Source organism: Amphiura filiformis, chromosome 1 (genome assembly GCF_039555335.1).
Source record: "Amphiura filiformis chromosome 1, Afil_fr2py, whole genome shotgun sequence".
In the NCBI taxonomy this organism is placed as follows: domain Eukaryota; kingdom Metazoa; phylum Echinodermata; class Ophiuroidea; order Amphilepidida; family Amphiuridae; genus Amphiura; species Amphiura filiformis.
Window position 1 is genome coordinate 102,037,561 of NC_092628.1, and position 22,970 is coordinate 102,060,530.

Sequence of the window (22,970 nt, forward strand, 5' to 3'; positions counted from 1 at the left end):
TGCGTTTCACTTGGGAAGTTCATGCTTGCGCCTGGGCCAAGCTTCATAGCATTTATTTATTTGCACTTTAGTTATACAGATACAGGGTAGCTCCTTCAGTAACAAAACACAAGGGGGGGAAGCAGCTGCCTACTTTGCCCCTCCCCCCCCCCTTGGCTATGTCACTGTATATTGATGTGTGGGGTGGGTGTGTGTGTGGGGGGGGGGGTTGTATAAATGTTCTATCTATACCAAACGGACCAATTTGTACGCTAGCATTTGATGTAAAGATGAACATTTATGAGTGAGGCTAAACAGACCTGTGGCTATTTTAAGGGTTGTAAGGATGTATGAATTATGATATAAACTATTGAACCATAAAGCAAATGCAAACCATATTGGATACAAAATACAGAAAATGAAGATTATATTGACACTCAAATTTACCAGTACAACATGAATTTTTAATCAATAAACTTTTTTATTTATAATATAGTTAGATAGAACTTCTTAGGCTTTACTTTAGGAAACAAATCATTTCATGGAAACATTTTTTTTCAATTTGGCCCAAGGAGCGAACCAAATATATCAAGATAAAACAATACATAATTGTATAAAAATTAAATACATTTGTATTAAAACTTAGAATAAAGAAAAAAAACAAAAACAGACCAATAAACTTCAAAAAGAGGAGAAGCACATTGGTTATTATATCCATAAATATTGCAAAATGTGGAATGTGACCTAGTAATGTGTAAAAAAGGAAAAGAAATAGCAATCCTTCTTTTCAGTTGATTGAGTTCTTTCACAGTGAGCCAAAATGTTGGTAGGAAAAGAAAAGGTCAGGTAGGCCTTTTAACTTTTTTGGTGTATGTGTGTAAAAGTGTACACCAGTAAACAAAGACAGAGCCCTAGGTCATGATTAGGGGTCTGATTATATGAGATTTAATCTTTTAAATTTCATAAATGATTCTGAACACTGAATTATTGTGCATGTTCTGATGTAGAAAATAAATTGTTTTGTTAAAGTCACTAGGATCCACAACATGCTCAATATATCATAAGGGTTAAGTTCTTTAACCCCAATACATTTGTACATTCATTGAATGACCTTTGAAAATTTGGGTACAAAAACTCATGCTCTGCAACTTGAGGTCAAATTTTGCCCTATTATTGTTTCATTGAAGTTATTGAACTATGCCATTGGAATGAGGCCACTATGGTTCATAGTGAGTTCAGTTGCCACTTCATAGAAGTTGGTATCTACCTGCTGATTGGTTGCAAGAAGACAATTAATATTTATTAATGTTCAAACCACTACACAGCCAGATGCCAAATTACATTGAACATTAAAAAGAACATTAAAATTGCTCTAGATTTACACCAACAAATTTACCAGAATATGAAGATATTTGAATACAATACATTAAAATAACTGAGAAACAGATTTAAACCTTGCTGTAAAATTGATTGAGCCAATCAATAACATGGTAAGAATGGTCGTAGGACTGAAGAGGGTTAAATTTAAATGTTTAGAAGCTATATTTTTATTGGTCACTCAGATTAATATATTGCATAATTAACCAATCAGAAACACTGTAAGAAAGGTTTTTAGCTGAGAAGATATCTTATCCTTCCCAGAATGCTTTGCAACATCATCAACTCATTACATCAAATGGCACCCATATTTTCTTTGTACAGGTTCAAGTTGAGAAAAGACTGGCTAAACATGGGTGATAGTCAAGAAATAAATTTATTTAAGGGTTATAACCAAAGTCAATTTAGGTGATTATAAGTACAAAACAGCAAAATTATTCTTACGAAAATCTATTATGAAAGTGGAATTTTCTATTAATTTGTTATTATGTTTCTCTCCATTATTAGCATCGAGGTGTAAGTAACATGCCATCAAGAGAACACAGCGGTAACTACAAACATTCAGCAACTCATGGATATGATCAACCTCAGCAACAGCAGCAACAGCAATCACAGCGACAGCAACATCATTCAAGGTCAAGCAGCAGAGAGTCGACTAAGTCAAAAACTAAGACAATTGTGTATGTTGAAATCAGCTGTCAAACAGGTGAGGACATGGTTTATTTGTTTGCTTGACAACCAGAAAAGATATCTTACCCTTCCCAAAATCCTTTGCAACATGACGTATCACTTCATTACCGCAAATGACACTCTTATTATTTTGTATAGGTTCCCTTTGTTTTCGTGTTGAGAATAGATTAGCTAAATGTGGGTCGATAATCGAGAATAAACATATTTTGCAAGATCTGGATGTGCTTTGTTCATTGAGGTACTTTTTGTCACTATTGACCCATGTTGCACTATATAATAGTTTGTATATCTTCCTCGAGTCTTAGCATTTGTAGTGGTATCTTATGCTATAATTTATGCTACAATTATGCATAAGGGATATGGACAAATTTCAATAAATAGGACTACAGGTACCACTACTCAATATTCAATAACAATATTTTGAGAAGGCAATTAAAAAATAAAAATAATTTAAAATGCATTATTTCTCTTTATACAGATTTTCCAGATGATATAGCTAATAAGACTTTAGTAGAAAGACCAAGCACATTAAGAAAACATAAATCTAAACCAAGGAAGAAATCACAAGGAAATCAGACAGGGCAAGAACACTCAACGTCCACCGATTCTGAGGTGGACGCTGGTACAGTGGACAGTGATAGTGGATATTATAGCCCTAAACATGCCAGGACTAATGCCGGGGTCCACACCCATGATGCTGCCACAGGCCCTGTTATGAAAGGACATGCTAGTCCTAGTCATAGTGCAATACCCCCTAGACTTATATCACATCCTCCACCAGTAGCCCCTATGACACCACCGATGTATGGTGGGGTTGGTATGATGCATGGTCAACCACCACCACCGGCTACTAATTATCCTCCACCTCAAGTAGGCATGCCACCACCAATGAGTTACGCTAGGATTCTTAGCCAAGCGCCACCACGGCCGACTCCAGTCATGCATCATCAGCATATGCGTAATGTTGCACCTGTTGAGCAACCTATGGCACCCCCTATGGCTAATAGGAATATGCATGGTACTCCAACACGAATGGGGTCACCCCAATATAGAGGTAGACAAACAAACACTCAGGGAAATGTGGCTAAGAACAACGCTATTGGGCAACAAAATACGGAGAAAGTAGATAGCAAGAAAAAGAAGAAGAAGCAGAAGAAGCAGCGTGGTGGTGGGGATACCAATCAACCTGAAATACCTGTAATGAACCACACAGGACCACCACCTAAGCTGCAGGATACAGCAGAATATCCGGAATTACCTTCTGGTTTTATCCATTCAACAAGAAATTATGAGCCCATGCAACCTGTATCTTATAGTGCAGTGTTGCAACAGAGAGCACCTGCTAGGAGAATGGTAAGCTAACTTGACATTTTTAACGCCATAATGTAGAGTCTGTTTCAATTTATTTTGTTTCATTTTTTTTCAGACCTATTTGTTTGTCATATTTGTAATGTTTACTCAAGTCCCAACAACTTACACTTAATTGGAAACATCCACATTTGTTGTGTTTGCAGGACAACAGAGCAATTTTAAATTAATTTTTAATAAAGACATTATACCCCTCATTCCATAGAGCTTTACAGTACAGTGACCAAGAGAGTAAATGGGATTTCTTTCATTACATCTCATTATTTTGGCTTGCAATTATTCTTGGCAGTTGTTACTAATTTAGGTAAAGTCAGAGTTAAATCATGCATACAGGCTGAAGTGCCCATTGCGTTTGGGCAAGACTACCCTGAATTGGAGCACGGGAGCACGGTGACCGAGCGGAACTGACTCTGACTCATAATCGTAAGGATGCGGGTCCAAGCCCTGGTGACGCCACTGTGTTGTGCCCTTGAGTAAGGCACTTTATCTCATTATCCTCTCCACCCAGGTGTATAAATGGGTACCGGCATTCTTAACAAGGGCGGCGGAACGGGGGGCCAGGGGGCCAGTGGCCCCTCCACTTTTTGACTGGGGGCCCTGGCCCCCACTTTAACCCATAATGTGCTGTGTGTAACATGTCCTGGTGAACATAAAAATCAAATCTCTATTCTAAACCCTTAACATGCTTAAAAAGTGTAAAAATGATGCACGAAATGGCTTCAATTGGACCTTCATTTTGCAAAATTTTCCAACTCCCCTGTATTAGGACACCCAACACTAAAAGCAATAATTTATACAATTATAGTGAAAACTTATTTTCGGATTTTTCAAACAAAAATTGTACACAATGATAGTGCCAGAATGGTCCACCAAATGGCTTCAATTGGGCCTTCAGTTTGCAAAAGTTTTTCACTTCTGAGGGGGCACATCCCCTCAGACACCCCCCTGCGTCGGCATAAGCGACGAGATGAGCCGCTTCAGCGGCCATTATTACATCACCGGACTGGCCCCCACTTTCAAAATCGTTCCGCCGCCCTTGATTCTTAAATGCTGGGAAGGTAACAGACTCGCTGTGGAGCAGATGTAGCGATCGCCCTATAGCAACATTACATGGAGGAGTCGGGCCCAATCACCAATGAAAGGGAGATGGGCACTCCGATCACTGTTTATACAAGATTGTCTCCTTTACCTTTACCTTACCATGAATTAACATGTTGTGAGGGGTTTACCACTCCTCAGTTTACATGTACCTTCCCAGCCCTATGCTGGTACACCTAGATGGAGAGAGAGACAAAAGAGGTTAAGAGCCTTGTCTAAGGGCACAACGTGATAGCACAACCACCGGATTTCGAATCCGCAACCCTCCGAGTGTCATCAATTTTGTAGCATAAAAGTTTCAAAATAATTTCCTATTTAATTGTACATTGTAAAATGTTTTATTTCTTCATTGGTGTAGGTTGTCAGAGATAGTAGCAGTGAAGAAGACCCTCCTGGTGAATTCATTCAACCAGAAGATCTGCTGAATCCTGAAGCAGCAGCACACGGCATCAGAGACGGCAAAAATGCCCGCAAACGACGCAAGAAAGCCATCATGGCTGCACAAGCAGCTGCTAAGGTAGGCAGGAAGTTAAAGAGATGTACAAATAGTGGTATTATCCATACATTGCTGATAATAGCAAATTAGAGGCAGACTATAAGCATATTTATTTCATTTTCACATCAGTGTTTATGCAGAAATATATCTGCCCTTCGACCTTTGAGATCAGCAAAAAATATCCTACCATATTTACTCTATTAAAACACCCCTGGGGCGTTGCTTTTTCTAAAAGGGGGTTGATTAATAGAGGTAATTTTTAGAACTATAATTCCTGTTAATATCATTAGGTCAGCTTAAAACTCATGCTGAAATGATGAACTATGAACTTGGGATCAATGACTAAATTTGGGATGTGAATATCCTAGTCAAACCATAGATACTTGATGTTTGAATTTGCTGGATTATTTTGATATTAAGAGCCAGGGATCAACTTTTTCTTGTATTTTGCAATATGTCATTCACTGGTATCACCATCATTGTTTGCATGTGTTTTACCATCTTAAACAGGAATATTCAGAGATTACAGAGGAGCAGAGACAACTACAAGAGAACTTCAAGAAACCAAACAAGAGAACTAAGATGCCTATTGAGTTTGATCTGGGTGACATGTTAGCAGCATTAGAGGTATGCTATTGAGTTTGATCTGGGTGACATGTTAGCAGCATTAGAGGTATGCTATCTACTTAGCATGTTTAACATTTTATTATTAAGAACGATTTAAGGGTACGTGACCAACAGCCTCATCCCCTGTTCTTCCTCATCAAAACTGAGATTTGTTATCAGAAGAAAGCTCATATTTCTCGCTACCCCAGTAAAATTTAATGCCTGAAATATGTTTCCTTTAGATGGTGTGAACAAAAAAAATAACATGGTAAGAAGTGGTAACCAACACTAGAAATATGTACTATCATATGGGTCATTGCTATACATGTTTCTGCTTCTCATATCGAAACTGTTGAGCAATACAACTCAAAATATCAAAACAGATTGATTGAATGGTAGGCCTCAATGAAAAACAGAATATGAAAAATCTGACCACCTACTTTTTAGCAATCTATAAAAGCCTCCAAACAATAACAACAACAAACTAGAAACCACAGTTGTGTTTGACCAAACACGAATATCTATGCCCGTGGCCCACACTCTCTCTAACACCCCACCAGACCATCAATCTCTTATACTCCACCAGACACTCACTCGCTCTAAAACACCACCAGACGGGCCCTACTCTCTCTAATACCCCACCATGCCTTCACTCTCTCTTATACCCCATCAGACCATGAATCGCTCTAAAACACCACCAGACTGGACCATACTCTCTCTAATACCCCACCAGACCCTCATTCTCTCTTATACTCCACCAGACACTCATTCGCTCTAAAACACCACCAGGCTGGACCTACTCTCTCTAATACCCCACCAAGCCTTCACTCTCTCTTATACCCCACTATACACTCACTCTCTCTAAAACACCACCAGACTGGCCCACACTCTCTCTAATACCCCACCAAGCCTTCACTCTCTCTTATACCCCACTATACACTCACTCTCTCTAAAACACCACCAGACTGGCCCACACTCTCTCTAATACCCCACCAAGCCTTCACTCTCTCTTATACCCCACTATACACTCACTCTCTCTAAAACACCACCAGACTGGCCCACACTCTCTCTAATACCCCACCACACCTTCACTCTCTCTTATACCCCAGCAGACCCCCACTCTCTCTTATACTCCACCAGACACTCACTCGCTCTAAAACTCCACCAGGCTGGCCCCATACTCTCTCTAATACCCCACCAAGCCATCACTCTCTCTTATACTCCATCAGACCCTCATTCTCTCTGAAACACCACCAGACTGGAGAATACTCCTTTAATCCCAAAACATTTTTTTTTTTTCCCTTTAAGCGGTTAAGCTCTTAACCCCATTGTACGTCGTGACGTATATTTGAAGCCTTCATCATTGCAAATACAGGTAGCTACCAAAATTCTATCTATTGCGATACACTGTGTTAACCGGTCGTATTACCTATTTTGCTTTTTAAAGCATATGAACTTTGACCTCTGGGGTTGTGGCTAGCATAGCATACTTCTAGGGTCATAAGCCATCATTGTACCAAGTATGAACCCTGAGGGCGCTATAGTTTTTGAGTTAGAGCTGTTTGAAATTTTACACATATTGCCCCCTGTAGCCCATGACCTTTGACCTTTGGGGTCGGGGTACCCTAGGATGTATCTAGGGGTCATGGGCCATCATTGTACCAAGTATGGGCCCCGAGGCTTCTTTGGTTCTTGAGCTAGAGGAGTGCAAAGAAGTGGTCTTAAGAAGAAGGAGGAGGAGAAGGAGAAGCCGAAGACTAAACACAACAAATACAATATCTATGCCACCGTTCCACGGGCATAGATAACAAACAAATGAATTTGATACAATCAATATCCAAAAATATTTTGTCAGTTATATAATAGAAAAAAATATTATATAGAAGAAATCTATTGCAATGTTTTCATTTTCGTGGTTAACTTCAGAAGAACCTTGTGAAAATATTGTTGACGCAAGGCATTTTAAGAGCTTTAAAAATATCGCTCCTGACATCCCATTGGCCTTAAGTGTTTGTTGATATTGTCCAATTGATTCCTATTAGCTCTATTAGAAAGGGAAATTCCCGCCCACATGGCATTTCCCTATACACATGCCTAAGGATATGAACTAGATTAATCACATGGGAAGTAGATTGGCAAATTGTGGTTTGTGAGTGCTGCCAGAATTCAGTCACTCCTATGTTTCTGAAGCATTGCTTATAAGGTACATGTATAGGGCATTTTTTGAGGACTTATAAGGTGTTAATTAGTGAACTATTGCAGGACATACCTTTGTGTTTGAAGGTGCTTTGTGACTTTGGGATAATCTTTATCTAACGAGAGGATTGAAATGTCAATTAGAATTAAGCCCTTTACAGATACACAAACATACATAATTATGAAAAGTGATATATAAAATATCCCATCATTTCAGGATGGACTAAGAAAGGCAAGTAGCCCAATTAGGTGACTAAATTATGATGTTGGCAACATGTTGGCTAATTTTCAGCTGTAACCTAATCCTTTGCATTAACTTGGATCATATCCAATTTGTAAGAAATGCCAATTAGACTGTTCCTGAACAATATTTGAGATGGTTTCTGTATGTGCTGTTTGATTGGTCCATTGTGGTCCAAAGTTGCGCCATAGAGAGCTGTTTGAAATGGTTTCTGTATGTGCTGTTTGATTGAGCCATTGTGGTCCAAAGTAGCCCCATAGAGAGCTGTTTTCCTGTCCAAATACATACTGTGCTGCAATTTATTTATGAACCATTAGAAATTAATTTATTTGTTTTTGCCGTGTTTTATATTCAAATGTGTACCTGGGCAAAAGCCTAAAAAAGGAATAATTGCAGTGGACTTATAAATTAGAAGTAATAAAATCAAATCAACAATAACTACAAAATAGATTAAAAATAATTAGCAAATGATATAATATTTTCTGATTCTCAACCATCTTGCCATTTCATGCTGTCTATGCTAAGTCTTTATTGCTCTATTTAAAACCACTATACAACTTTAAAATATGTGATGTCCTGGTATTACAGTTGTATCTTATAACTGTTTAAATTTTGTTATCTTGGAATTATAATAAATCCACACCTTTAACCTTATTTCCTTGTAGAAGCAACAGCAGGAGTTGAATGCCAAGCGTCAACCGCAGCCAATGAATTTTGCCAAGATACGACCTCCTCAATTGCCTATGTCTCCATCCAAGATGCTACCATTCCATGCAGCACCTGTACCAGCAGCTACTGTGAAAACCAAGCCTCCAGTCCAATACACACAGCAACAGTTACAAGTAGAAATGCATAATATGGTAAGGCGTATTGAATGGTGGTTCACACCCGGAGGGGGTACTCACATGTAAAGGTGGTATGGGTATGTGTGGCGGTCAAGGGTCCCTTTTTCCGGCTCTCCAGCAGTTCTTTAAGACCCATATTTGGATCATGCTCCAGTTTTTTGAGCCTTACACTCTGACAATAAGTAGCTCTTTAGCTCAAATTTGGAAAATTTTGGAATTTTTTAGTTCCAAAACCTATAATTTGGTCCAATTTTAGTTCATCGTGCCTCTATTTTGCCCAAAATCAGGTCTCAGCACGGAGGCTCCGCGCCGCACATCCCTACCAAAATTTCATCTGAGTGCCCCCCACAGGGTTCATACATGCCTCAAAAGTACTGTATTGCAGTACAAAGTGTATGTTTATTACATACATCACAGAGCTTCTGTATGATATTTGCAATAGACCTTTTTTAGCAGCTGATTGGAAATCTTTGAAAATTAGTTCAGAATGGTGTTACATGCAGTAAACAAAAATACCACAACCAATGACACTGGTGACAGTACATTTGATTATTCACAAGAAATAGACTGGTTGGATATGTTTTGATGGTCCCTGAAAAGCACTACATGGAGTGCCAGTACAGGTTGCATTCATGTCTATTTTCCTTTCATTGTAGGGTCATAATCCATTGGATACGTCAGCTCCAATCAAGAGAGGTAAAGAGAGGGAGGCACCTGCTAAGAAGAAACCCAGTGCTCTCAAACGAGTCATTCTAAAAGAGAGGGAGGAGAAGAAAAGGTTGAGAACACTAGAGGAAAGCTGTCTATCGGACGCAGAAGAGTAAGTTATTCAATCCCGTAGACCATATTATATTATTCAGTGGATCTCCGACTTTGAAGCACACACCATGGTCAATCCACAATAAACCATTGCAACCAGGATTCACTTCATGATAAGCAACTTTCTGTCCAGAGAATAAGCTAACTCATTTCCCTTCATAGCAGAAAAATCTAAGTATTGATCATGTATCACGGCATATACAAGCCCAGGGTCAAGCACTTTTTCCAATTAGATAATATCACCAGCTTGGTTCAAGAAATATATATGCTTGAGGCATTCTTAAAGTGTGGAACCTCTTCTTTCCTCCATGTTAGATCCAAACATAATCTAAACTTATTCTTTTCTGGAATTAGTAACTATATAATAATATTGTATATGTGTTGTTTATCATGGTAGTATTGTTTTTTTTATAGTAATTTATTACATTTGTTATTTGTTAACAGAGATCAAAACCATTCCGATGAAGAAGAGCAAGCATTAGACAATGTTGTTGGAGGTGATCCTGGACTTGGTTTATCACAAGACGGTAAGAGAACACACCATTATATAGGGCATGCATGAAGGAAAGGTTTATTACCAACTAACTGCAGGAGGCCTAATATTTGGAGAAGCAACAGAAATTATAGCTACAGCATTTTGTTACTAAATAGTTGTGTAAGAAACTTATTCTGAAACTTTTTATCATTTTATGTCTTCCATAGCTGCAAGTGACCGTGGAAGCATCTCAGCGTTTACAACATCCCAGAGTGACCTTTCACCTCTCAGTCAGATGTCACCAATGAGTATGAGTCCTCTGTCACCAGGGTCACCACTTAGTTCTGGTCTTTCTAGTCCAGCTACTGGTATGAGGACTAACTCACCTGCACAAATCACACCGAAAATACACAGCAGGAGATTTAGAGAGTGAGTATAAAGATCTATTTCTGTAAAATAACCCTAAGTTAAAATAAATAAATTATTCATATTTTTGGCCCTGCAACAACAAGTGTTGTGTGGGGCTTATAGATTATATATTATGTTATGGTGTAGACGGCTGGTTGGTTGGTTGGTTATCTGTCCGGCTAGGCTGAGCTGGCAGAAGCAAAATCATGCAGCCCGCATGCAATGAATGATTAATTTCAAATGTAGGATGCTGATAGAGTATGATGACCTTATGTGCTGTATAGTTTTGTGTGAAGTTATTTTGATATTTAGAATATTAGTGAGCTTATTTGCATATTTTGCCTTACATTACATTAATCCACTCTGCAGCCTACATGCAATAACTAACTAACTTCTTACTTGGTAGGATGATAGACTATGATCAACTCTTGTGCTGTATGGTCAAATTATTTGTATGTTTATGAATATTAATGAGTTTATTTGCATATTCTTTGTATTTACAAACCTTTGTTGTGGAGCACCTTAATTTCAAACTGCGTAATTTTAGTTTAAATTTGATATATTTGAATGATAATCTTAAAGGGACCATTGAAAGAAAAACATATTTGGTATCAAATAAAGCTAATAACATATAGAATCCATTTCTAAAATGATAAACGCAATTTTCCTTTCTTTTACCCCCCAAATCAGCAAATAAAGATAAAGCGCCCAATGTCACGTCGTTCCGCCCAATTCATATGTGCAGAGACACGTGGCAACCCCTGTGACGTCAAAGTGGTTATCCTTTCCGCTGCATGGCAACACTGCATAGTCCAGACTTGGTCCTAAACCAACGCATGAACGTGTTTACAGCAATGAACTTTTATGTGCCTTTTAGGCCTAACAAGTATATTAAAAAGGATATTATAATATAAATTACAAAGCTACAATTACTTTGATAGGCCTATATATAAATTCTAGCTAGGCCTACAAAATTGGCCAACAACGGGGAAACATAAGTAAGTTAGGCCTAGGCCTTCATATTGACAAAGTCAAAGCTGTCAGTGCTAGCTGCTCGGCGTTTGCAAGATATTAAGAGAGTATCATTTGTTTTGACTGAGACATTCTGATATAGCAACTCTTTACTTATATTTCCTCTGAAATATCTGGTGAGGATAGGAAAGAGAAGGCAATGATGTTTCGGGTTTTTTTCTTTAGGCCTAATTAGCCTACCTCCCGGGCGTCTTGGCCTAGGTTAGGCCGTATAAAATTAATATTTTGGTTCTCGTCCAGAGGATTTTCATGAATTGATGAGGGAGGGAGGTGTTTTTTTTCAGTGTAAAATCAGCATTGTCTGCAGTTTTCGGTCTTTTCCAACAGTGCTCGAGAAGCGATGTCGCACTTTTTTTTTTTTTCAAATGTGCGAAAACCCCCTAGAGTAGGCCCTACCACAAAAGGACTTGGAAGTGGTCCTTGTTCTCTAATAAACTTATTTATAGGCCTATGTATGAAAAATTCATAAATCATTCCAAAGTCTAAAATAATTGAAAAATCTAAAAGTGTGTTGCTTGTTTCTAAACGGTCGCTCCGTGTGGAGACACACTTATGGGACCAGGTTCAAAACAAAAGTCAGGCTCGGGAAGCTTGGGAGAGCGAGTTGGGCGCAGTTGTTTCCTCGCCTTGCACCACTACTGAGGTCCCGGTTCAACTTCAAGCCCGGTAGCTTGCCCAAAGACTCATGTGAACTTGGTTTATCTCGATCCCGCAGGTTTTCTTCGGGATCTCCAGTTTCCTCCTGCGTCTCAAAAATGGGTGATAAGTTGTTTGGTTATCAAAAACTTCTTTCACCCAATGAAATTTGAGGAGCTGAAAAGATAATTGGTGGATGTTACAATCCAAGTGCGGCTAGATTTGCGACAGGTTCGGCAGCATCCAGCCTAGATGATGCGATCTGATTGTGATAAGTACCATGGCAGCGAAATTACAGCGCTTTGAACCCTCCGAGATCTGGGAAAAGGCGTTATTATATAAAAGCCGAAATTTATTTATATTTATTTTTAAAAGCCTATGAAAAATGAGAAACAAATTTGAAGATAAAGAACCACGAGAGGAACATATAAAGGCCACTCCAAACAATCATATGAACAATATTTACTGTCAGCCTTTATGCTTATAGGCCTAATCCAATCTCAACTCCCACTGATACTTGAAAGTGCAAAGTGTCCGAGCGTTTTATCAAAGGTAGGCCTACAGTTACAAAGCTTATGTTGATTGGGTAAATCTTGTAAAATACAGCGCGCCTGGCTGGATATTTCGTTTTTAGAAATGCCTGACATCAATTTCGCATAGCCTAGGCCTACCCCGGACCTAACCATCCATGGATTAAAATGAGTGTAGGCCTATAATATTTCCCATTTGATGTTTGTAGCATATAGGCTTTTTGAAGGCCTATGTATGTTTATAGGAGCTCCTCGTAATTTATTTCAAGAACAGCTTGCATGTCATGTTCTTCTGAACCAACTTCTTCATCTGCCGTTCAGCTACTGCCCCAGTGCCAACGGCTCAAATAATATTGGCAAGTCTCCGTATAACACATGGTAGGCCTATAGGGGAATAAATTTGCAAAATAAAAGGGCTTAGGCCTACTTTGCATTGTTTGGGGTATGAAAATAAGCACTTTTGAAAGTTAACTTATGGAAGAAAAAGCTCTTTTATACCAATTGTCAGGTTTTGGAAAAAATAATCATTTCTTGAATATTTTTTAAGGTAGGTCCTACGGAAAAAATACATAGGCCTATAATACATGGTAATAATAATACCCATGGGTGGTGCTCGCGCCAGCACATCATCTGCAATTTATGTGTTGCGACAAATCTTGGCGATATTCCCCTCAACATCGTCACTATATCATAGGCCTATAGGCATAGGCCTACTCATAATTAGTTTTATGGTTTTATATATGCCATGTAGGGTCTACATAAAGTCATCGGAATCATGGTCATGTTGACCGGGGGTTGAATTTATGAATAAGTAAAATAGGAAGCTGCATATGCTTGATGATGATAAAAAAACACCAATTGATCATCCTCGCCCGCTTCCTTTAGCATGGCATTGCAATTGAGGGAGTCTGAAATGTTTAATGCTTATTTTCTTTATTATTAGGGAAAACTTCAAAAGTTAATAATATTGTCAATAGTTTAGATTTGCTTCTGTCCAATAAGCATTTCAATTTAGAGGCTTTGTTTTAATCATCCTCTCAGAGAACCATCAAATAACAAGAGCCTCATCCTATCATCCTCCTCTACAAATTACACAACTAGTAATAATGTCCGGGAATAATACATAGGCTTAAATGATCCATTTGCATTGTAAAAAATAACTAATAAATTAAATAAAAAGGCCCTCCACTTCCTCTTTTTGATAACACATGGACAATCAAATGGAATTTTGTTTTTACTTGACCTTTAAATAAATATAAGTGGTTGTATTACCATGATTATTGCATCTGATATTTAGATCGCGATCGCTGTTGTCAAATTATCCCGGCAAAATGTCAACGCAACACAAAAGCGCGTAACCACAATGACGTCATCAGGAAAGCGCCCAATTTTCTACTTTTGATAAATGACGCCGCGATGTAGCGTCGGAAGGGGTAAATCGAGTACGTTGTTTTCATTGTAATTTTATTTCTAAAATAGGTAGTTCTTCAATTGTTTTAGATATTGATTCTATATTTTATGGGCTTTATTTTGATACCAAATCATATTTTCTTTCAATGGTTCCTTTAAGCATTTCTTGTGACTGTGGTCCCTACCACATTCCAGTAACCAAAGAAATGGGGTGTAGTTAAATGAAATTGCATAGTATCATCTCTATTTTATTTCACCAACAAATAGACATTATGGAAGCCATGACCTTAATCTCCTACACAGGAAGTGTGAATTTCAAATTGGGTTACCTGAATTGGTGACTCCATTTGAAGTCTTTACCCCCTGTGTTGGGGATTAAGATCATGTCTTCCATAGGGGGTGTATGGATTTCAACTGTAATAGCTCCATCTAGTACTGGTAAATAATGCTACTTTTGTTATCATTGTTTGTAGGTACTGTAATCAAGTATTAGACAAGGACATCGATGCGTGTTGTACCACATTGCTGCAAGCATTAGTTCGATTCCAAGATAGACAATATCACAAAGATCCAAACAAAGTAAGTCACTCGCATTAATTTGTAATCATTGATTTGCTCTTTGCAAAGCTGCCCTGTCATCTGGTCACATGCCCAAACCAATTTAGCTGCCTGTGTTTCACTATGGTTATCAGATGATCATGTTCTTCTATATAGCTTAGCATCAGTTCTCTTATGTGCTTTTTTGAAGTGTGAGAAGTGTATTCTCCAAGTAGTATGCATTTGTATTTTGTAACTACTGCAGAATTAGTTTTTGATGGCATTTATGTGTTTGATATTTTTTCAATTAGGCTAAAGCCAAGCGAAGAATCGTAATGGGACTACGAGAAGTCACTAAACATCTGAAATTGAAGAAAATCAAGTGTATCATTGTGTCACCAAACCTAGAAAGAATACAGGCTAAAGGTAAATATACAACAATTAATGTTTATTTAAGTTCATCTCAGTTATTATTAGTGGGAATAGGTGTTTAAGAAGACTTATTTGGGCAATGTTGCCAAAATTGAGATATGAAATCATTTACCATTTTTATATGGTTAATCTCTCAATATCCAGTGTTTTTGAACAGAACTTGGCTTTGAATAGAACTTGGTCACATTTTGATGACATTTGCATCAAATTATATCTGAAAGTTCTTTATGATGAGGCCGTGTGTTTTGAACTCGCCACCCTTAGCGTTACATCACAAATATTATGAATTTTGACACCAATCAAGTTTCGATTAGAATATCTCCACAACTCTCAACCCTAAACTAGCAAAAGTATACATTTTTGGAAAGCTGAAGGCAAAAGCAATTTAAATATACACATTTCAACTCATTGTACAGGGTGACCTTGAAGTTATACAGGGTGGAATAAAAAAATTCCAAATAAAAAAAGGGTCACATAATGCATTGCTTATTACTAACTTGCAGTTATAGACTGAAAGTAAACAACATTGATTTGGTTAGAGGTTAGGGGGAGCCTACTGACTTTGGAAGAAAAAAAGTCACAGCTGTTTAGTAATCTTGGAATACAGGGTGTCCCAAAATATGTTCAATTTTTTTTACAATTCAACATATTTTGAACTGAAGCATTTTACCTCTAACCCATACAGAAAAAGTAAGTCCGATATTCAGATTCCTCATCAAATTTCCTCCCAGAAAATGTATATTTTGACTATGATAGGGTAAGTAATTAAAAATTTACAGCAACTTTTAGATTTTGAAGACATCCGCATCACTTATACAGTATTTAATATGAAAACGGGTAGTTTTGTATGTAAAAGGTTGTATTTTATAGACTAAACCAATCATAAAGTGTTCAAAATGATTAAAAACAATTAGCAGAATTAATAATCTTTCAAAAGAGCTCTTAACCATGCCTGTAGCCCATATGGATGCAAAGATATGATCAGTTGATTCAACGCGCACACACAAAATCTTTATTTCCCATAGACTTTGCACATACTGCCACCGCCTCAACCGCCACCGCCTCAACAACCACCTCGGCCATTCTGAACTCAAACAACTGTACCTCCACTATCTTAGCTGATAAACAATTCTCCTTTGGAGGTCTGTTAGGGCACTCATTTAGCTATAAAATGACACCAAACACACTACAATACCTTTTGTTTAAGCAGAGATATAACCATTGGCACGAGTCTCGATTTGGAAAAGCGTAACAAAACCACCATTTTTGGGTGGCGAGTTCAAAACGCGTGGCCATGATGCAAAAATGTGTACACCCATATCAAAAGGATGCACTTGTCGGCTGCTACATGTGCCTCATTTCACATAATAGCTTGGAATAAATACCAGACTCATTTCAAGTGGAGGTCACTTCAAATCATCCCCGAGTCACATGGTTTAGGAATACAGAGAACATTCCTTAACCATGTCACTTGGTGATTATTTGAAGTGACCTCCACTTGAATTGAGTCTGTTCTGTATTCCTAGCAATTATGTGAAATGAGACACATGTAGCATCCGACAAGTGCATCATTTTGATATGGATGTACACAAATCTTAAAATAAATTTTTCACTATAAATGATAACAATACTAATAATTCAAGAGAAGAACAAGCATGGACAGGATGAGGTAATGATTTGATATTTTGTTGGTCACATTATTGAATTGTGTGTGCCCTAGTCCTGCAGAACATGTGCACATGTTCATAAAAACACCGATGTGAGTCAATGCACATCAGAGGACATACATACAGCAGGGGTAGTCAATTTATACCATCTATTACAAGGGGCATACCATAAATGATGAGAAATATTTTATTTTCTTGATCATTTTACATTTCCTGTTAACCTATCAATGTTTTCTTGTTTGTATCAGGTGGTCTAGATGAAGCTTTAAACACAATCATGTCGTTATCCCATGAGCAGGACGTGCCCGTCATCTTTGCGTTGGGACGTAAAGCTCTAGGCAGAGCCGTCAATAAGCTGGTACCTGTCAGTGTTGTTGGAGTATTTAACTATGATGGTGCTGAGGTAAGAACAATGAATGCTCTGCATGCTAGCCAAAGGATTCAACATAAAGGTTTTGAGATATTTCCTCAGAAGTTCAAGAGTTATCTTAAGAACCACTGAACCAATACTAGGATTGTTTATACATATCCCTGTGTCTTAAGTGAGCCCACAGTGATTGTCTTATAGGGTATTTGGCCATAGGCCTTATTTTGTGCACACAGCAAGTCCATGCGTTTCTTATGACTCAGACTGTGACACATGAGCAGAATATAGCAGTCACCACAGCCTCAGGATGCATGCATGGATGAATGAATTGTATTATTGAGGGCTTTTCATAAATGATTACAGATAGTGTTGTTGGCATATTTACTTGTGATAGTGCCAAGATTAAAAGATGGAAAAAACAAATAGGAAATAACACAAAAACCTTCACGTACTTATCATATATATATAAACTGAATGCAAACTCTGTACATTGGTAAGGGAACAAACCAAAAGTTAGATGACATCCTATAAACGACAGTGTTTTCAAGTTATGAGACTGACCCCCCTCCTCCCGCCCTCCCTCCCTCTAATATTTGTTTGAAATGCTGAAAATAAAAAAGGTAAAGGAGATGTTCCTGTATAAACAGTGATCGGAGTGCCCATCTCTCTTTCATTGACGATTGGGCCAGACTCCTCCATGTAATGTTGCTATAGAGGGATCGCTACACCTCCTCTACAGCGAGTCTGTTACCTTCCCAGCATTTAAGAATGCTGAAAATTCCAACCCATAAGATCAACTTTGATTGATGTTTTAAGTAGCTCTTTACAAATGGACTTTTTGACTTCCTCCTCCTAACAAAAGAACCTTTGTTTATAGAGCATCATCAAACTTTTGGTTTGTTCCCTAAGCAGTAACCTCTGAAATCCCAAAGCAATACAATACTCTATATATCCTTAAATGCCTTATTACTTTATACTCTTTTATTTCATTCTTATTTATAGGACATGTACAAGAACTTACTTGACCTGTCACAGAAAGCAAGAGATGACTACAGAGACATGGTGTTAAAATTCCAACAGGAGATAGAAGCAGCTGCAGTCCCTCGCATCCCAAAACAACACCGCCACCACCTAGGTCATTATCGCAATTTGTCTGGTTGCAGTGCAATATCATTTAAAAGCGTCATATCAGAGCCGATATCAGAGGATTTCCCTGATCCTGAGCCTCCAGTGGATAGCCGAGGTAATGAGATTGTAAGACCAGATGATGGTGAGAGAAATCCATATAACACAAATATCTATGACTCGTTGGAAAAACAAGTTGGGTATAAAGATGTTATCGATAAAGGAGGATCAGAAGCAGCACAGACGGAAGAGAGCGGAACTATTGAGAATTGTGCCTCCAAAGCTTCATCTGAGACTATTGAGGCTAAAGAGATTACAGAAGTAAACAATGATGAGGACGGGGAGGATGAATTTGAAGATTTGGATGAGAATGGAGCTGAATTAGATGCAATTGAGGCAGCTTTAGGTGATGAAGAGGGAGAAGAAGATATCAATGATATTGGTATCTTGAAAGATGCTGTAGATGACCAGCGTGTTGCACACTGGGTGGCAGAAACGCAGAACTGCCTGGACAACTTAACTCTTAATGATGAGGCAAAGGATACAGAAGATAATGCAGATGTTGATAATAGTGGGGATGATGCTAGTTTCAAAACCGCAAAGTCGGCAGAAATATCTGTGAAGGACGAAACTGTTGATCAAAATGAAAATAATGGTGCTGGAGAGGAAGTCAAGAAAAGTGAAGCAGAAGTGAAAGAAAGCATTTAATGGTAAAAAGTATTGCAAGTTGTGTATTAAAAGAGAGTAATCAAGAACAATATAGGGCTGATAAATGAATAGTTGCCTTGCAGTATTTTGTGTTCAGAAATGTAATCATGCAATTTGAAATAATAATTGTAAATATTATTGAATAATCTTTATCATATTTTGGTGAATTATGTTATCTACTTTTTGTTGTTTTATTTAATTATTACCATGATGTATTTTAACCGTATTTACTTTTCAATATTAATATGTTTTATATCCATGATGGTATAAGAATATCTTGCAGCGCTTGGATTTAGATTGCTGATGAGTATGATATACCTAAACAAGAATTGTCTTTAAAAAGGAATGTCACTCACAGATATGACAGGTGTGTCGCATATTATGATGTTCTTTGCTGTGTCATGGTAAAATTTATGTAATGTACATATGATGCCAATCTAGGCTGTATTATAAACATATGTATGAAATTTTCATATGTTACTTTTAAAATTATATCTACATATTGTTGTAACCTGTGAAGTAAAAAAATAATCAATTCACAGATTTGAAATTATGAGGTAGTTTCCTGCAAAAAGTTATTCATACATATTCATAAAGTAAGAAATGATATTTCATAATTAATATCATGTTATTCTCAATGGTTTTATCAGAATATGTTGTGCAGGGGTCTGTTAGCATTAAGTTTCTTTTCAAATGGGTATTCAGAAATATATTGACATATAAATGGGCATTGATATCCCCCTATAGAAGACATGACCTTAATCTTCCACACAGGGAGTGTGAATTTCAAATTTGGTTAATGAATGGTCAGTTGCATTTGAAATCTACACGCCCATGTGAAAGATTAATGTCATGTCTTCTACAGGGGGTACATGAACTTCAAGTCGAATAACCCAAGTAGGGCAAATCATGTAAGCTGCCCCCTTCCCCCTGTATTTGAATAGAGAAATAGTTACATGAACCTTGCATTGCTGTAATATAGGCTCTGAAATGAGCTGTTATATATAAATCTATTTCAGACTATTTGGTCTTAATAATCAGAGAGGTAGACTTATCTGTTTACTTATGAACTGTTAGTAAAAATGTTACATGTATGTTGAACCCTTTAAACATTGAAAATGTTATACTTGGTAACAACATACCTAAATTATTTACTTTTGTTTTACTTATTCAATTGTGACTCATTTATTTTATGATAACTTTATGACCGATATTTTGTCTTGAAAGTTGTACACATTGAGAAGCGCCATGCCCAAGGTGGTATGATAAGCTTATGGATTGGAGTGTAACTACAATATGATGTACATCTTTGATGTAGGAATTTGTAATATAGCTTGTACCAATAAGAAACAAGTTGCATGACTACCACGGCATGTTTAAATATTATTAAGATGTTAAGATTTCAACAAAAATGTCGCATTGCTATGTATTTGTGCTTGTAAATATATAATGCGTAAATTTGAATATGTTTTCTTTGGGGAAATATGTGATATTGTAATGCAACTCCATTAAAGGAGTTTTTGTTGAACTTTATTATATGAATTTTAAAATATTAAAATTTGATCAAATCAAATTTATTCAATTTCAAAATAGATGTTGTTAATGATAGCTGTGTAGCTTGGGCGGTGTTAAACTGTTAATATTTGTAATTTGCAAATAAGTAGTATGAAACCAGAAATAAACATGGTAGAAACTTTGAAGATTTGTTTAAATATCAAAGGGACATCCAGGGATAGTCTGCACAAATATATGGCCTGTCTGCTTAAAACTTGGTCAATAAGATAAGCACAAAAGGTTCATTTGATCTTAATAACTCTTTAATTTTGATGTAGCAGCTCAAGTAATCTTTCAATAGTCCATATACCTTCCCCAAGTCAGTAATTTAGATATTATTTTTATTGTATCTCTAAACATAATAATGATAAGTATATAAAAGTATACATTTTCAGAAAGGAAATGACACAAGGAATCCAACTAGCATAATAGATTCCTGTAAAAATGAGCAGTTTTGAGAAAATCACAAAATTTGATTTTACTTGACTGACTTGAGGAAGGCATATGGACCATGTAAGTGTGCCATGACATACCATTACCTGTCTGATAGTGGCATGTTAAAACATGGTTCTTGAATTCAGCTGACATGCACTGATGCACATGCAGATTCTTATCTATGTGAGTTATAAAATCTGTTATTTCACAGTTTCAGACCCTCTCATTGTGCCAAACTATGTGGATTTATATTATAAAGACACAAAGAATTGAAATTATTGGAATCAGAAGAGTGTTGAAATAGCATGGTGATGTAGCTACCAATCTCTGTGTGTCCCTTAAGTTATCATATTACAACAAATAAGTGGTGCAAGCGTTTGCACCCAGTCTTGTGAGTGAGTCTGTCTTCACTTTTTGGAGCATATTTCTGGGCGCACACCACCAAATCACTCTGCGTGCGATTTAATGTGGATGAGCTTGGGTAAAAACAAAATCTTTTTGAGGTATTTTGGACCTTTCTGTGGACGTGGACTTGTAAAGAGAAGCATGTTCAAACTTTAAAAAAATTTGAGACCTACATTTTTTTGTATACATGAACTTGAATTTTTGAAAAGAGGAGGTGCTTGGATTGAAAAATGGCCAGAAACAGGTTTTCAGGGTAGAGAATGGGTTGAAAATGCTGATGGCGCTGTTTATACGCCCATATCTCAAAATTTAATTGGAAGACTACCTGTGCATTGAAATATGTATTAAATATTCAAATTGTTGCTGAAAAGGTCTAAAATTGTGTAAAGAAATAACATGTTTTTACATGTGTTTCAATGGAAAGATTTATTGGTGGTGTGCGCCTTTTTTGTTAGGCTCTATTTCTGTGCAGCTGTTGGTATGTTAGTGGTTTGTGCTGGGTTAACATTAATGGCAGAATTGGATGCTTTTAAATTCAACTGTTAGGTAAAGGGAGAGTAATAGTGTATTAATGTTGCGGCGGTAATTATAAATTACTACGGGTGTAATGTGTATGATTTGGACTTAACGTGTCCAACAATGTTGACTATTTTTTGAAATATTTTTGTTGAAGATATATTTTAGTAATCTCATTCTATATATAATATGATTAGTAGCCTATTTTAGCATTTTAGTGAAACTTAATTCATGGATATTACCAGCATGGATAATCCATCTTCTGTTGTTATGTCTGTCTGTTTGTCTGTCTGTCTATCAGCCAGTCAGTCTTTCTGTCTGCTCTTGCGATCTATTTGCTTCCATGTATATTTTCTAAATACTGTGCTGGAACCATGCACAATACATATGATGTATTTCTATTTACAATGTATTTGATTCATATTTATGATTATTATTAAGTGACTTAGAGTGCTTAAAGAATAAGCCTCCCTTCAATTTCAAAACTTTTTGTTAACCATTTATTTAAGTATGAACATGTAGACTAGACTGTAGACGTAATAGTTTAATACTGAAAATAAATTCAGTCAAATATTTAATACAATATCAAGACACTATATGTGTCTTTTTTTCAGACGGTGAGTTTGCAATCAGTAACAGAATTACAGATTTGCATTCATGAAGTTTGTTTTGTACCTAGAGCAGAGCAGTACCATTGCATTTATTACAAAACTCAAAGTGATTTGTTTGGTATGTTAAATTTTCATGCAACCTTTTCAAACATTTTTTTGTTTTTTCAGTTTGTTAAGATTTCAGAATTTTCTACATAGAAAATATGTACCGGAGTACTCTTAATACAAGCTTCTGCACCTTTCAATTTCGTTTGTGCTTTATAAGAGGGCAAAATGATTAATGTAGACCTAAAATGTTGACTTATGCAGCAGTTGGTCAGTTCAATTGTAAAGGTGGTAGGTGGTATCCTCATTGTACACAAGCTGAAAAAATGTCATTAAATATGTAGATTTTGCACTGTGCAGTA

At 37.0% G+C, this 22,970-nt stretch overlaps 1 protein-coding gene across 1 annotated transcript in view; it reads left to right on the forward strand.

Moving 5' to 3' along the window:
- LOC140161024 (uncharacterized) overlaps nt 1–20,019 on the forward strand; it is a 42,805-nt gene extending 22,786 nt beyond the window's left edge. Inside the window, exons 4-15 of the mRNA XM_072184405.1 lie at nt 1,864–2,062; nt 2,525–3,399; nt 4,871–5,029; nt 5,519–5,635; nt 8,717–8,911; nt 9,553–9,716; nt 10,160–10,242; nt 10,418–10,619; nt 14,680–14,785; nt 15,055–15,169; nt 17,091–17,245; nt 18,212–20,019. Of these exons, the coding sequence (XP_072040506.1) occupies nt 1,864–2,062; nt 2,525–3,399; nt 4,871–5,029; nt 5,519–5,635; nt 8,717–8,911; nt 9,553–9,716; nt 10,160–10,242; nt 10,418–10,619; nt 14,680–14,785; nt 15,055–15,169; nt 17,091–17,245; nt 18,212–19,042 (3,201 nt within the window). The 3' untranslated portion in view covers nt 19,043–20,019. The remainder of the gene's footprint in view (nt 1–1,863; nt 2,063–2,524; nt 3,400–4,870; nt 5,030–5,518; nt 5,636–8,716; nt 8,912–9,552; nt 9,717–10,159; nt 10,243–10,417; nt 10,620–14,679; nt 14,786–15,054; nt 15,170–17,090; nt 17,246–18,211) is intronic.
- The last annotated feature ends 2,951 nt before the right edge of the window (nt 20,020–22,970 follow it).